The sequence below is a fragment of the Myodes glareolus genome, chromosome 17, assembly GCF_982192425.1.
Source record: "Myodes glareolus chromosome 17, mMyoGla1.1, whole genome shotgun sequence".
Classification (NCBI taxonomy): domain Eukaryota; kingdom Metazoa; phylum Chordata; class Mammalia; order Rodentia; family Cricetidae; genus Myodes; species Myodes glareolus.
In genome coordinates, this window is record NC_142042.1 from 25,544,105 (window position 1) to 25,559,308 (window position 15,204).

General features: G+C 36.6%; 1 protein-coding gene across 3 annotated transcripts in view; it reads right to left on the bottom strand.

Moving 5' to 3' along the window:
- Window positions 1–15,204, bottom strand: part of Tbck (TBC1 domain containing kinase) — a 144,477-nt gene that overhangs the window by 125,419 nt on the left and 3,854 nt on the right. For all 3 annotated transcript variants that reach the window (XM_048456743.3, XM_048456744.3, XM_048456745.3), the window contains exons 2-3: window positions 13,329–13,547; window positions 5,399–5,471 (exon numbers count right to left, since the gene is read on the bottom strand). In XM_048456743.3, the coding sequence (XP_048312700.3) occupies window positions 5,399–5,471; window positions 13,329–13,521 (266 nt within the window). In that variant the 5' untranslated portion in view covers window positions 13,522–13,547. The remainder of the gene's footprint in view (window positions 1–5,398; window positions 5,472–13,328; window positions 13,548–15,204) is intronic.

Here is a 15,204-nt window from a genome sequence, read left to right on the forward strand (position 1 = left end):
CTCTATCTGTTAACTTTAGCTTTTCTTATTATTTTGTTCTCTCTTTCTCTCCCCACACCCACTCCTTATTCTCCTTCTCTCACAACACACGCACACACACACACACACACACACACACACACACACTTCATAATAGCTTATAAATTAATGCCATATTCAGCAGTGACACTAGAGGTCCTCAGCTGCATGGTATTTCAACACAGATTTCTTATGGAATTGGAATCAAATCATTACAGTGATTGTTTTCATTAAACCAATTTTTAAACAGCTGAATACAGAATACTCATTCTACTTCCTAGAGAGTGTTTTTATAAATTGATACTAGATTTGTATGTCAAAATACATTCATGTTAAAATGAAGGGGTGTATGTATCAAAATAAATTTTATTTGTAAAAATTTAAAAACTAAAGTTTATGAAATCAATTAGCTACACTCTTGGCTACTGTTTGAGATGATATAGGAATCACAGTTAAAGGGCTCAGTATTTTCAATTTGAATCAAACAGTAAATCAGATTTGCTTTAGCTTTTAAATTGGTTTAGCCAGACTTACATTCACAGCAAGTTTAGAAAGAAGAGCAGAAAGAGGAACCAAAAGATGCCAAAAATGTACAGTTTAGTAAAGAAGAAAACATGAACCAAGTTAAAGTCACAGGCAAGGTGAGCATGGACAAAGCAGCTAAAATTGTTAAAGCCCCATAAATGAGAATTCAGTGCTTTCTTTACACTTTGCATGGGGAAAATTGTAAATAATACCTCATTCATGTACAGACATAAAACAGAGCACCCACTTATAGAAAACTCATTTGAAAGAACAGTGTCCAAAAACATAGGACTTCCATGGAAAGTTTCCAATAGAAAACAATTGCCTTGGGATATTTTCTGAGTTCCAACCACGAAGGCACAGAGATGACACTGCAGCAATTGTCTAAGGGGACCAGACTACATCTTAAGCAACAGCAGCAGCAAGAGCAGAATTTACCATCATCCTATGATGCAATTTGAGAAAGGGAGTTATGAAGGCTTGTTCTAAGGTTCCAGAAAAAAGCTGGTGATACTAGGTAATGCGTAGCTGGGTCATATTTCTTGAAAAGAGGCTCTGAAAGGCTACTATGCAAAGCTAGGAAGATCAGGCTTGTGTTGCTTTGTAGACCTCAGCAAGAGGCTAAAGTTGACAGTAATCTGGTACATAGTCAAAGGAAAGTTCAGGTATCAACTAAAGCCAACCCAAGAGAAAGTGCATGCATGTTGCTGCTGGTAGTAAGACCACGGAGCACAGCAACCACATCTATTGGCCTCTGATTACTGTTACAGGGAGCCCTCAGTGCCAGATGGTGCTACAGGGCATACCATTTGTCCTGCTGTGCTTCAGTATCGATTTAGGCTATAGTTTCTTGTTATTTTCTTACCCCTTCTCTTTGGAATGGGCTTACTCTGTGCCATTTTATGAAAGTAACTTAAAAATACATTTTGTATGGGGTTCACACTCTGGAGTCTCAGACACTTTGTTTGAACAATAAAACTTTGATATTTTTGAGGTTGGAATAAATGCATTCATTCTACATTAGAAGCTACCCATTAGTTTAAACACTTTGTAATTAGCTGGTATAATTGAGAGGCTGTAGGAATAGTTAGTGGTATAATGACTAGTATAAAATTCTATAATACTTGGGTAAACTGTAAATTTTTTTTCAAAGAGAACCATAGTTTCCTTTCCAGATGCTGTGATAAGTTATGACAAAAGCCAACTCCAAGGAGGAAGCTTATCTGACTCCCACTCCCTGTCCATCACAGAAGGAAAGTCACAGTGACAGAGCCTGAGAGAAATGGCTGTGTTACAGCCAAAACCAAAAGAAGAGAGCAGTGAACTAATGCATGCATGCTAGAACTTATCTTGCTTTCATCTCTCTTAAACAGTCCAGGACTCCAAACTCAGGGAATGGTCTTACCCACAGTGAGTGTGTTCTTCTACATCAATTATCACAATTAAGATAATCCCACACAGACATTCTCAGAGGCTCTTATCTCTGGTGATTTTAGATTTTGTTAACTTGACAAATAAGCCACCAATTCCCTCAAGTATCTGCAATGTTTCCAAAAAGAAATTCTATCAGATTGCAAGAAATGGAGGACAGGGAAGCAAACCAGAGGTCAGGGCTGCTGAGATAGACTTGGAAATAATTCATATAGGGCTGCTGAGATAGACTTGGAAATCATTCATATAGAAGTGTTAACTAAAACCACACATGCTATTTCCTCAAATCAATGATCCGTGATATTTCTAAAGGCCACTGCATAAGCCAAAACACACATATTGTCAGCAAACCAAAAAGGGAAGAATTCTAGACTGTATAAATCCAACATGTTTTTCCACCTTATAAAAATCCTAATCCTTTCCATATACATTTTTCTTTGGTCAAATTTTCTTATCAGCCTGAGGTAAAAAGTTAAGGAGGAGAAAACAGATGAAGTATAGTTAGCTACTTTATGATATAAAAAATGGAGAGGAAAAAACACTATTGATTAATACTCAAATGATATTGTAAGTATATAATTTTATTTATTCTAAAGAATCTTTCCTATACTCTCAAGATTAAAAAAGATCTTTAATACACAATTTTTCAATATTTATTCTCTTATAAATTCAAAATCAGAGGACAGGGTGTTTTTCAATGATATGCTAATACATTTGGAAATTTTTATTGGAACATATCATTTATTCAGCAGCATTTTAAAAAAGAAATTATTTTAATATTTATTTTTTAAATTATGGAATATATGTGTATTTGTTTGGGGTATGTATGGAGGTGAACACAGGTACCCATGATATCCAGAGAAGGGTGATCTGGAACTGGAGTTATAGGTAGTTGTGAGCCACCAATTCAGTACTAGGAACCGATCTTGTGTCCTCTGCAAGAATAGTTACCTGTATTTAACCATTCAGCCACCTCTCTAGCCCCAGAGGAAATAGTTTAAAAATTGAAAGAGAAAACTTTTTTATTGAGTTTATGTATTTTATGCTAAATTAAATAACTCATTTTTCCCTCAGTTTCACATGCTTTGTAATGGGACTTTCACAAATTAATTACCAAAGACTATTTGAAGAAGGTATAAAAATACTTGCACTGTGTCTGAAGTTGTTAGGTTGGGCATATTTTACAACTCAGTGTTTATTTTAACATAAGTGAAATTGGATGTTGCATATCTAGAATGCTATCCATTGGCAATGAGATAAAAAACAATGGAAAATCGACTTTTAATCCAAACTCTGGGTAAGTTTTCTTCTCAACAAACAATTAATTTGCTAAGATCAAAATACACATGGAAAACATGGTCTGATTTGATAACAGGAAACTCCAGAATTGATTCGCTATGCTTGAGACTGTTTCAAATCTATCTTGCTTTACTCTGTAAGTTTACAAGATGAGGAATATACACTAAACAGCAGCTAAGATCAGTGATATACTGGAAGATTGTAAGCCTCGTTATTTTAAGGATAAAACAAAATCCATGATCCACACGATCCCTTCCTCCTCTAAACACCACAGGGTCTTTAAAAACGTGACACTATGCTTTCCATTAAATGGGAGCATTTTATAAATTAACAACTATGCTTGTATTCCCCAATTTTTCTGCTGCAAAATAACCAGAAAAATAGACTCTTAATATATCTGTGAGAATAAAGTAACCATTCAATAAGCTTGAGTATCTTTGTAATTAAGTATTTATCTTTAAAATAATTTTATTATCTCAACACAGACACACACAATCTTTTATTCTGCTATAAAAATTTTTAATCTTATAAAAAGGTATCTATGAAACTATTTTTGCAAATATCATATATAATTATAAAATACTGAATATTCTTTTCTAATATTTGAAACCAAGGAAATATGACCATCAGTGTTTGTATTAAATTATCCAGCAAAACTTCAATTTTGTGAAATAGATCAAGAAAATAAGAAGCCATATGATTTTTTAGAAAGGAGTGTAAACATATTTTAGCATTGATAGTATGGCTGCTTACACAGAAACTCTTAAAGAATCTACAAAAGAACTATTTGAACTAGCACTAAATTGAGTTCAACAGGGTCATAGGAAAGAAAACCGAATTTGAAAAAATTTACTTATATTGTTATATATTAACAACAAAAATGGAAACAAAATACAATCCCATACATACTCATATCAAAACAAAATATTTAGTATTGTATTTAGGAACAAGAAAAACCATATATTAAAAACTACAAAACACTGCAGGGAGGAATAAAGTTTTATAAATTTAGAGAGAAGTACTCTAATGCGTATATATTCCACACTTTCTTTAGTCATTCTTCCACTGAGGGGCATCTAGGTTGTTTCCAGGTTCTGGCTATTACAAATAATGCTGCTATGAACATAGTTGAACAAATGCTTTTGTAGTATGATTGGACAATACCAAGAGTGGTATTGCTGGATCCTGAAGTAGGTTGATTCCCAGTTTCCTGAGAAACTGCTGTTGCTTAGAGCCTAGGTGAGTGCCAGGCTGCCAGCAATCAGTACACCGAGCAGGCCACCTCTAACTGAGCACCTAGAACCTCTCTGGATCTTGCTGCAGTACTCTGCAGCAAGTAAATGGGTTCCCAATAGATGCTTTAGGTTGACCACCTTGGTATTGGTGCTTCTAATATTTGAAATTCTAAGTGGGGTTGACCTCAGGACAGTTTGAAGCTTTTCCTTGTGTTCCTTGCTGTAATGTATGGGAACTCCAGGCACAGGTTCGGGGGATGAAGTAGATAATTGCAATGTCATAGGGATTCATGGTAAGCAAATTTTGTTAGTTTAATATAACTTTATTTATACATTAAATCTTTTATGATTAAACAGTAATTTTGATAAATTAGTGAAAAATTGTTTAATAGTGCACTTGTAATAAGAAAGTTAGGTAACACACTGTTCTGGCTAAGAAAACACAAATTTTTTAAGTCACTGAAATAACTGAATTAAATTCTATCATTAAGTTCTACCAAAGTCATGATTACTACTTCTGCCTCTTACTCAACTACCTGGCCTTTACTTAAGAAAGTTCACTGTTCACCAGGGACTATTGGTGTACACCAAGAAGATACCATGGCCCCTTTCAGGAAAATAATCTTGGCTAGTGAAACAAATTCTTAGAACTAAGATGTCAAATTTTTCATATATGTACACTCCACTGAGATTTTTTTCAAGTATTTTCTAGAATGTAAACAATGAATTTCTATGCAGCAAGTGAATTAAAGTTCTTAAAGTAAAAACCTACATTGAATTTTATCATTACACAAGAATGAAAGAAATCGATGCCCTTCAGTTTCTAGGTAAAATCCTCCTTTGTTTGCCAATTTCCACTCTTTGCTTATTTGTCACATATTCTACAGTACCTGACAGGCTTCCTTTCCCGAAGCAGGTCTTCCAAGCTCCTCTCACAGTGCTCAGCCACAACCACCAGTCGTTCTGAGAAAAAGCAAATCCAGTTTATATTTAATACACTTAACAACAAGGTCATATAGCCCTCTAAAGTTGTTAACATATAACACAAATAACAGTACTTTATTTATTATGTATTTTTGCTGTGTGCATGTGAGGTCAGTCTTCCTTACATCTGCCTTGCTAGCTCCTCTCAATCTCCTCTATTTATCAGCACTCATCTATCCAAACTGAAATCTACCCATCTTCTACCCATCATCCATTAGTCTTTCTACTGTGCTTCTCCTCATCTACTACTTATTGAAAAGCGACTACGTTTTATTTCAACCTTGGAACTCTCTTGAACTGCAGACACTTAGAGCCCTCCTTGGGCTTCAGTGTAAAACCCACTGTCTAGCTGGATTTGTAGCTCAGTTGCTAGAGAGCTTTCCTAGTATGCACAGAGCCCTGCACTGAATCCACCAGCACTTTATAAACCAGAGTAGTGGCACATGTCTGGAATTCCAGCACCAAAAGGTTGAAGGGGAGACCAGGACTCCGAGACCATCCCTAGTGCTACAGCTGGTTAAAGGCCAGCCTGGGATATACAGGACCCTCGTCCGGGAAAACAACCTGAAAACGTCACTAGCAGTTCAAGAGAAACAAAACAACTTATAATTTTTCCCTTTCTCAAACCCACACAGAGTCCTGCATCTCCCAGTAGCTTCTGGAGCCTGCGGTGTATCCCCTCTGCTGAAATCAGGGTCTAAGCCAGCACATTAGGTCTCCACAGCAATCGCTCACCAGCTCTTTTCAGCTGGATTAAGATCCTCCTCCTGCATGTTTTCACACTAAAGCCCATGTGGTAGGACAACAAATCTGAATACATAACTCCTTCTCTAGTGTCCACTAAATATTTATCTCATCAGCTTCTGAGAATTCTCATCCTTTAAGGAATTACACTCGAGCTCCCATGTCTGAAATGACCTTCACCTTTAACAGAACTTCTGCATTACATTTATTTAGTGGTGTGAGTGTGCATGCTCATTCCACTGTGTACACTCAGAGGTCAGAGGAACTCGCAGGGATCAGTTTTTTCCTTTCATCGCATGGGTCCTAAGGATCAAATTCAGGATGTCAGATTTCGTGACAAATGTTTTATCTGTTGAGTCATCTTGATAACCCCTTTTAAAAAGAGAATACATTTTATGTATTCTGTTTATAGGTAGTTTATGTACAAGTGTGGCTCTGTGGGCATGCCAGAGGTGTATGTGGAGGTCACAGAACAACTTGTGGAAAGAGGTTCTCCCCTTCCATTGTGTGGTTTCCAGGGCTCAAACTCAGGTTGTCACTTTTTTCCACTCAGCCATTTTCCAAGCCCCCCTCATTTTACACTTTTCTCTCCTGTCATGTTACATGGTGCTGAAAAACAGACTACTGTTCTGAGACTCAAACGCTAATTTCACTATTTATTAGCACATGACCTTGAGAAATTTACTAATCTTTCTGTGCCAGTTTCTTCTAAAGAGGAAGAAAACAATAATGTCCACATTATAGCACTGTGATGAGGGTGGAATGAATTTACATATAATTAGGACTGAGAAGAAGGCGAAAACAATCATGCCTATATCACAAATTGTGATGAGGGTGAAATTTATTCATATATAAGTAGGACTGAGAATGGTTCCTGGAACAGAGCCAGCACTGTTAGCTTTCACTATTATTCAAGTAAACAAGGCCTCAGTAAACATGACTTCCGCAAGGCTTTGATTCCCTAGAATCGATTCACTAGTCTTATAATGCAATCTAGACAGTACTTTTCTTTTATACCGCTTATTTAACTCTAAAAATTTGCATTCATTTTTACTTAGTGTCATTCTTCTCTACTTAAATAAAACATTTAGTGATAATGGGAACCATGTTGGTCTTGTTTGGAACTGTAATACTATTGTCTACAATTCACCTAAAACATATGGGCACGAACTAAAACTATATATGTTAAACTATGACAGGACAAGACAGCACAAAGTTTCCTCCATCCTGCATTCTTGCTGAGGCTATTTCAGGTTTAACTAAAATTTGATCTTTCTGATGGATAATGTCATGGAAATTATCCAACTCTATTGTAGGAACGCAAGGTCAGGATGTCCCAGCTAACTTAGCTTAGTTTCCATTAAACTGTCTGCTTGTGCAAACCTCCTCCTCCAGTCAGCTGCTTATCTTAGCTTCTGTCAAGTTGTTTGCTTATATGAACCCCCCACCACCTGCACCCTCTCCTCCATTCTGAAGCTGCCAAACTGAATGCCAGGATGGGCATGGTTTTCTCAAAGCTACAACTGGGTCCCTGAATACCTGGGTATAGTCCCAAAAGGCTGTAATACAGACTTTGAATGGGCTATAAACTGTGTCTTAGTGGTCATCTGTTGTGGGATCCCCATAAGAAAACAAATCAATTAGAACAAGGCATAATGGGGATGTCAGAAATGATGGCAGTCGTCTAAAGAGATTTGTTCCGTGTTGAACAGTGCACACTTATGTTCTAACCAGAAATACTTTAGTAATACTGAAATTAATACCCCAAACATTGGAATTTATTAAAATATACATATTTGAATAATTGGCCATTTACAAGTAGATATGCTTATATTTTTCTATCTGTAAGAAACTTGTATACCATGGGGCATTAGGCTGAAAATTTTCAGGTTTCCTGGGAACACATTCAGTGTTTGTCATGGCTTTAAGATTATATAAAATTTTAAACACAGTTTTAGTAATATAGATCCATAATTCTTGGCAGAAAATCAGCATTTCTCCCAGAGGTAATGGTGTATATACTGAAGGAGTATTTCCATTATGAACATCTTTTTTTTTAACAAGAACTCAATAGAAATACTCATTCCAAAAATTTCTGGATTTGTTTGAAAATAGTTTCTATTTGTTATAAAAACAGTCTGGCTGAACAGAATAAACTGTTGGTTTGGGAACCATAATGTGCCAGATAAGAATCAACAGTGCAGTGGCACTATTTATAAATAACAAATATGCAGGTTTGGAGAAACGGCTCAGCAGTTAAGAGTGCACACCACTCTTCCAGAGGATCCGAGTCAGGTTCCAGCCACCCACATCCAACATTTCACAGCTGCCCACTACTCCAGCTCCAGGGGGTCTGAAGGCGCCTGCACTAACATGCACATACCCCATACATATAATTAAAAATAATAAAATGTTAAAAATGAAAACAAATGTGACATTAAGGAATGTCCGGAAAGTATGAAATAATCTTTTCCCCTAAGAAAATGTGAAAATTCACATGGCATGTCTATCTAGAACTGTGTTTTCAGTCAATGAAAAGAAACTGAAGATTAGTCAGGAAAGATAACAGAGACGTTGAATAAGAAAAAGGCAGTAAAAGGGAGACGTGGGGTGATGGCTCTGAGAACAGAGATGTTCGTTATGCAAGCTTGATGAATTGAGTTTGACCTCTGGAACCCATGTAACTGTAGAAAGAGATAAACAACTCCACAACATTGTCCTCTGACCGCCTACCCTTCCACATGCATGTCCCAGTACATGGGCCCTGACAAGTGTGCATCCCTACTCATACATGTAAATCATACACACATACGTATAGTCACAGAAAAATAAAGTTTCAAAACAGAAAGCATTAAAATTTTGATATAAAAATGACTCATGAATGCCTTGTAATATGGTGTTATCAACATATAGTTCTTGCATCATTTCTGTTATTCAAAGTAAAAAATAGCTTATTAGAAACTAGCTAATCACTATTAAAAATGTGATATTTAAGTAAATGTTTAACAGTAATAGCAACAAAGAAAACCAGATTCACAAATACTGCTGGTACCAGGATGCTGCAACACACAGCTGTAAAAGTCAACTATCATCCTCAGGTATACAAACAAATTCTAGTCTAGATAAACCTGTGAAGAAATTATGTAAATTATTTAACCAGGATCCTTATGAAAGTTTATCTAAATATCCTAAATAACCAAACTATTTCACAAGTTGAATGACCTTGAGACAGACTGAAGAGTCCTTGAGAAGCTGCAGCCTTAGCTTCTGCCGAATTTCAGTGTCTCCCTGTTGACATGCACAGAATCTTTTCATACATGCAAACCCTACAAGTTCTTTCCTGTGATATAACCCTGACCAATTCACACATTTAGGTTGAAATTTATAGGCTATAGTACAGAATAAACTATAGTATGGCCTTAATAATGTTATTTATTCCAAATTACATTTCAAACCTACGTAATAAAATAATTTCTCTTCATTTCATCTCACTAGCAACCAAAGAAACATTTCTAAATAATCAATACCAATGACAAATGGCCACACTACCACTTAAAATTTTCACTATACTTCTAATTTCTGCTGATATTTCAACTCAAAGAGGTTAAACTTGATGAAATCTGTATATTCAAGCTTTATTGGCTTCATTTAAATATATTTCATTGGGTTTTAAAAATATATTTCATTGGGTTTTAATAAATCACACTTTCAAGTTCTAAAAAGATGCCTATATTCTTGAGATTAAATATATCATCTTGCCGATTTATCAAGAATTAGCATCTCCAAACAACTTGGAATGAGTTCCAGAAAACATGGAAGGTCTGGTTTCTGTAGGAACCTAACATTGGGTGAAAGCACAGCGTAAGTAAACAAACCACATGTCACAACTTCATGTACAAAGAAAGAGAGTGGTCATGAAAGAGCCACAAAGAAAATGTGTGCCTAGCAATAATGGAAAAAAGAAAAGTATAGATCCAAAAATCAAAATTCTTCATGAGACAATGAAATGCTGTTAAACCTAAGTCATATGATATGACATCATTGAGAAAAGCACGTGGTGCTCACTGAGGCGTCTATGAAACAGAAACTTCAATTCTTCAATTGGATGCAACCAAACAACTAAAGTCCTTCAGAATAAATGGGTTTTTAAATAAGCTTTACTACAATTCAGGTATTTACTTCTTACATACACAAATTTTTCGAGCACTGAACATTGCCAATAGAAACAAGAAATCAAACTCTCTAACTTGACAGTCATTGATACTGTCAGATCAGGCAGACAGGCTTATGATAGAGGAGTCTTTAGCATGTCCATCTCCTCTGTGACCCCTGTTGAGCGAACTCCTGAGATATTAGAGCTGAGAATTCAGGAAAAGCAGGGCAACTATTGATCATGGTGGTGAGGGCAGGAGACTAAGCCGACTATTGGTCTGGCTTCAAACACCAGGGTGGTACCTAAGAGGATCCTCTTCTGCCTGACACTGATATTCAAATGAGGGTCACAGGCAAGGTTAAAGAGTGATCCTGACAAAAGTCTCTGTTTTGCAACAGATCAATTTCAGAGCTGATAGGGACCATTTGGTTAGCGGAAATAAAACTGGAGTGGGGTGAAGGGGCTAGAGAAAGGCACAGGACTGATGGATTAACCTGATGACAGGAAACATGCGAAAACTAGTCAGAGAGCAAGTTCAGTATTACAGGTTGGGAAGTTCCAAATAGTTTTCCAGATACAATAGGAATAAACTAAAGTCACTTTAGCAAACAAGAATGGAGTTCTAAGAACTAAATAAGGTGGTAGGGGGTCTGAGAAGAATGTCCTACTCACTACTGTCACCAGCAGAAGACAACAACATAACACACTGCTAGGGTTTGCTTGGAGTGATTTGGGACTGGGAAATATTACAATAGCCAGGTCTTTCCCTAGATGGTCTAACTAAACTACATGGGATTGAAAAACGTAGGGAATGACCCTATCTACTCGTTGTTGGATGATGTAAAAATCTCTAAATGATTCTCATAATTTTCTAACAACAATATTGTTGAAACCATTTTAATTTTAACAATTGAAAAAAACACTTGTTAGAGGTTCCTCACTGGGCTTTTTTATGCAAATGGTTGGAACTATCTCCTCTCTACTATAGTGATAGTTACCATTAGTCTCATGGTTATCTTTAAGCCAATTACAATAAAAAGTACCCTTTCTTCCAGAATTCATCAGAATTAAGTTTAGCACGCATACACTATACGAGCCCAAAGCTTTTATGTAGTATACAAATGGAATACAAACAGTAGACCTGACTGTAGGTCTCTTAATTAGTAAATATGTCACATAGTATAACACTAGATTCTGGTCAAATCACACATAAATTAATTAATTAATTAAAAGTTAAAACAGTTTGTAGTATAAACTTTGATTTATAGTTTCCTCAGGTGGACTAGGCTTCTCCTAGGTCAGGACAAAGGAGGAAAACTGTGTACTTCCCTGACGTCACAATGACTGACATCTGCAGAAATGTGGAGAGTGCAGGCACTACAGAAGAGGACAGATACGGAGCTTCGTCTGCTTACTTAAAAGCAAATTTAGGACACTCACTTAGGAGCCTAGACTTTCACTGCTTCAAAGCTCTGCTCTCCAAATATGTTCCCCATAGAAAAAAATTCTTAGTAGTTTACATCTGGAAGATCAAGCCAGGCCAGACAATAATAATCTTTTCCTAATATTTGCTGAATCAATAAATGAAAGACAACTTTACACCATAAAAAGCTCTAAAAACTAACATATATTTCAATATCTGTAGGTATATTTATATTTACATACCTGTACTCATGCATGTATGCACATGTATACGTGAATATGAAAAATCAAATATAACTATCTACTAGCCAATTACTACTTTTAACCACTATTTCTCCCTGCCTCTCACCAAGTTTTTAAAAGCACCTAAATATTCAAGGTACTAGGTATATAACAGAGTTTTACAGTAAGGACCAAACAGCCTGGATGATGTTGCTATGGCATTATTATAGATTTACAGTGACTTTGAAAGTGTTCATCAAGTAACAAAATTTTTTTTAGATATTAGTATTATCTTTTTTTTGTATTTTAAGACAGCCTTGGCTGTCCTAGAACTAGCTCTGTAGACCAGGCTTGCCTCAAACTCACAGAAATCTGCCTGCTTCTGTCTCCTGAGTGCTGACATTAAAGGCATGTGCCACTCCCGCCCAACAATCTTTTCTTATTTTCCTCTATGCAATCATGTTCTCTGCTTGAATTTCCTTATCTGTAAAACAATGCTGTAATTGTTCCTGTTGCATAGTAGTATGATGAAGATTATTTAATTGCTATGAGTAAACACCTAGACTACCGCCTAGTATGTAATAAGACCTCATAATGAGAGCTATCATTACAAAAATAATATTCTGCTCATAGCCAACAAAACAAATGTTCTCAGAGCAAATAATTTTAAAAGAAATGAAGTAGCCAATTTCAAATACAGCTTTGCATGCTCATCAGAAAGACAAAAAACGTGTTTATGAAGTTCTTCACCATTAGATAGAAACAAATGAAATAGATATTTTCTAGAAAAAAATGGCAGAATGTCAAGAAGGTATAATGGTTTGACTTTGATGTATTTTTGTATCTCCAAATTGTTTTTTTTTTGTAGAAAATCAGGATCATATTACTAAGGCACATTAAGTAATCTTAAGACATTGAAGTTCAGTCGGCCATTAAGATTTCTAAACAATTTCAGTACAATAAGCATTGTCATCCTCAGCAACTTCAGTTATAGATGAACCTCATTACATGATCACAGCAGCAGCACACACTACTGTCACAAAGCATGGGTTTCAGCCAACCACTTTTGTTCTATTAAAAAAAAAAGCAAATGCAACAATAATAAGAAAATAAAAACTCCATTTTCATTTTAAAAGGTAGTCAAATTTACTTTGAACCATAAAATTAAGTTCATGACTGCATGTCAATATATATTTTGTATTTAAAACTGCATCATGATTTGAATTAGTGAACATAAAATACAAAAGAAAATTCAAAAAAATCAAAAAACAAACAAACCAAAACATATGGCTTACCATGCTTTCCCCTAGAAATATCCACATATTGGCACAGTCTGGGATGGGTAATGGTCTTAAGGATTTGAAAGCGACCCAATATTTTGATGGAATTTGGTGTGAGAGGAAGTCCGTTGCTTCCACAAACATCATGGGGAAGAGCTGAGGCAAAGAACGTAAAGGCGCCCATGTCTGCATCCTTCAAAGGAAACATTTCTGGAGTTCTGGGTCCTCTATGATCTAGAAAAGGAGATAATTTTTTATGATAGACTGACCCAATATTAATCCAGCATTTTCTCACTTGAAAACTAATATACAACTTGGAAAAATTATCATAAAACTAAACTATAAAAAAGTCAAAGTTTAAAAAATTTCAAGACAATATATGAGAGAAAAATAAAAACACCAGAGCCTAAGTTTATACTGCAGTTCAAAATCAACTTCAAAGATTTTCAATACTGGGAGAAGTAACTGGATTTGGGGAGTATTTTGGTGGTGAGGTAGAAACTTAGTGCAATGGGATCTCCCGGAATCCACGAGGGTGACCCTAGTGAAGACTGCTGGTTATGGGGGACCTGGAGCCTGAACCAGCCGTCTTCTATAACCAGGCACAGCTTTCAGTGGAGGGACTGGGACACCAATCCTGCCACAAAACCTTCCATCTACAATTTGTCCTGCCTACTAGATGTGCTGGGGTAAAAGAGGCACAGATCTTGTGGGAGTGACCTTCCAATGACTGATCCAACTTGAGACCCATGTGTAGTTGGATTTTTAATTCTTTGTGGGTCCCATTCCCCCAGCTCCTAAATAAATACACAGAGACTTATTCTTACTTATGAATGCCTAGTCTTAGTTTGGCTTGTTTTTAGCCAGCTTTTCTAACTTAACCCATTTTCTTCCTTCTCTATTTTGCCTCTGGGCTTTTTGCCTTTTTAATTCTACATGTCTTTCTTCCCTTCTTACTCCATGGACGGTTGTGTGGCTGGGTGGTTGGCCCTGGGAGTTCTCCTCCTCTTTTCTCCTTTTCTGGCTCCTCCTCTTCTTTTCCCTAGATTTCTCCTCCTATTTATTGGCTCTTGCTGGGAATCCCACTCATCCCTCTCTCCTGCATAGCTATTGGTCATTTGGCTCTTTCTTAGACCAATCAGGTGTTTCAGACACAGTAACACAGCTTTACAGAATTAAACAAATCCAACATAAAAGAATGCAACACATCTTTGCATCATTTAACAAATATTTCACAGCATAAAAGAATGTAACACATCTAAAATTAATACTCCACAACATTCATGTCAAGAGAGAGAGCCCATGCCTGACACCACCTGGAGGGCCAGGAACCAGAGATTGGATAGTCCAGATACTTGGGAAAGAACCAAACATGGCTGGCAAAAAAAAAAAAGAACTAATTTCTGATAACACCCTGCTATACACATAAACTGGAGCCTTGCAAACATCATCAGAGAGGCTTCATCCAGCAAGTGCAGGAGGAAGGATTGTAGGAGCCAGAGAGTTCAAGGACACAACGAGAAAACAGCCCATAGAATCAACTAACCAGGGCTCATAAGGGCTCACAAAGACTGAACCAACAATCAGGTAGTTTGTTTGGGCCTCACTTAGGTCCTCTCTCTATATAGATTATGGTCATGTAACTTGGTGATCTTGTGGGACTACTAACTGTGGGAGTGAGGAGTTGTCTCTGATTCTTTCACTTGCTTTTGGGACCCCTTTCCTACTACGGGGTTGCCTCGTACAGCCTCAATGATGGGATGTGCCTAGTCTTAGTATAACTTCATTTGTCATGCTTGGTTGATGTGTCTGAAAGGCCTGGCCTTTTCTGAAAGGAAAGGAGAAGGAGGGCAGGGACTTGGAGGAGAAAAGAGGATAGAGTGTGGTCAGG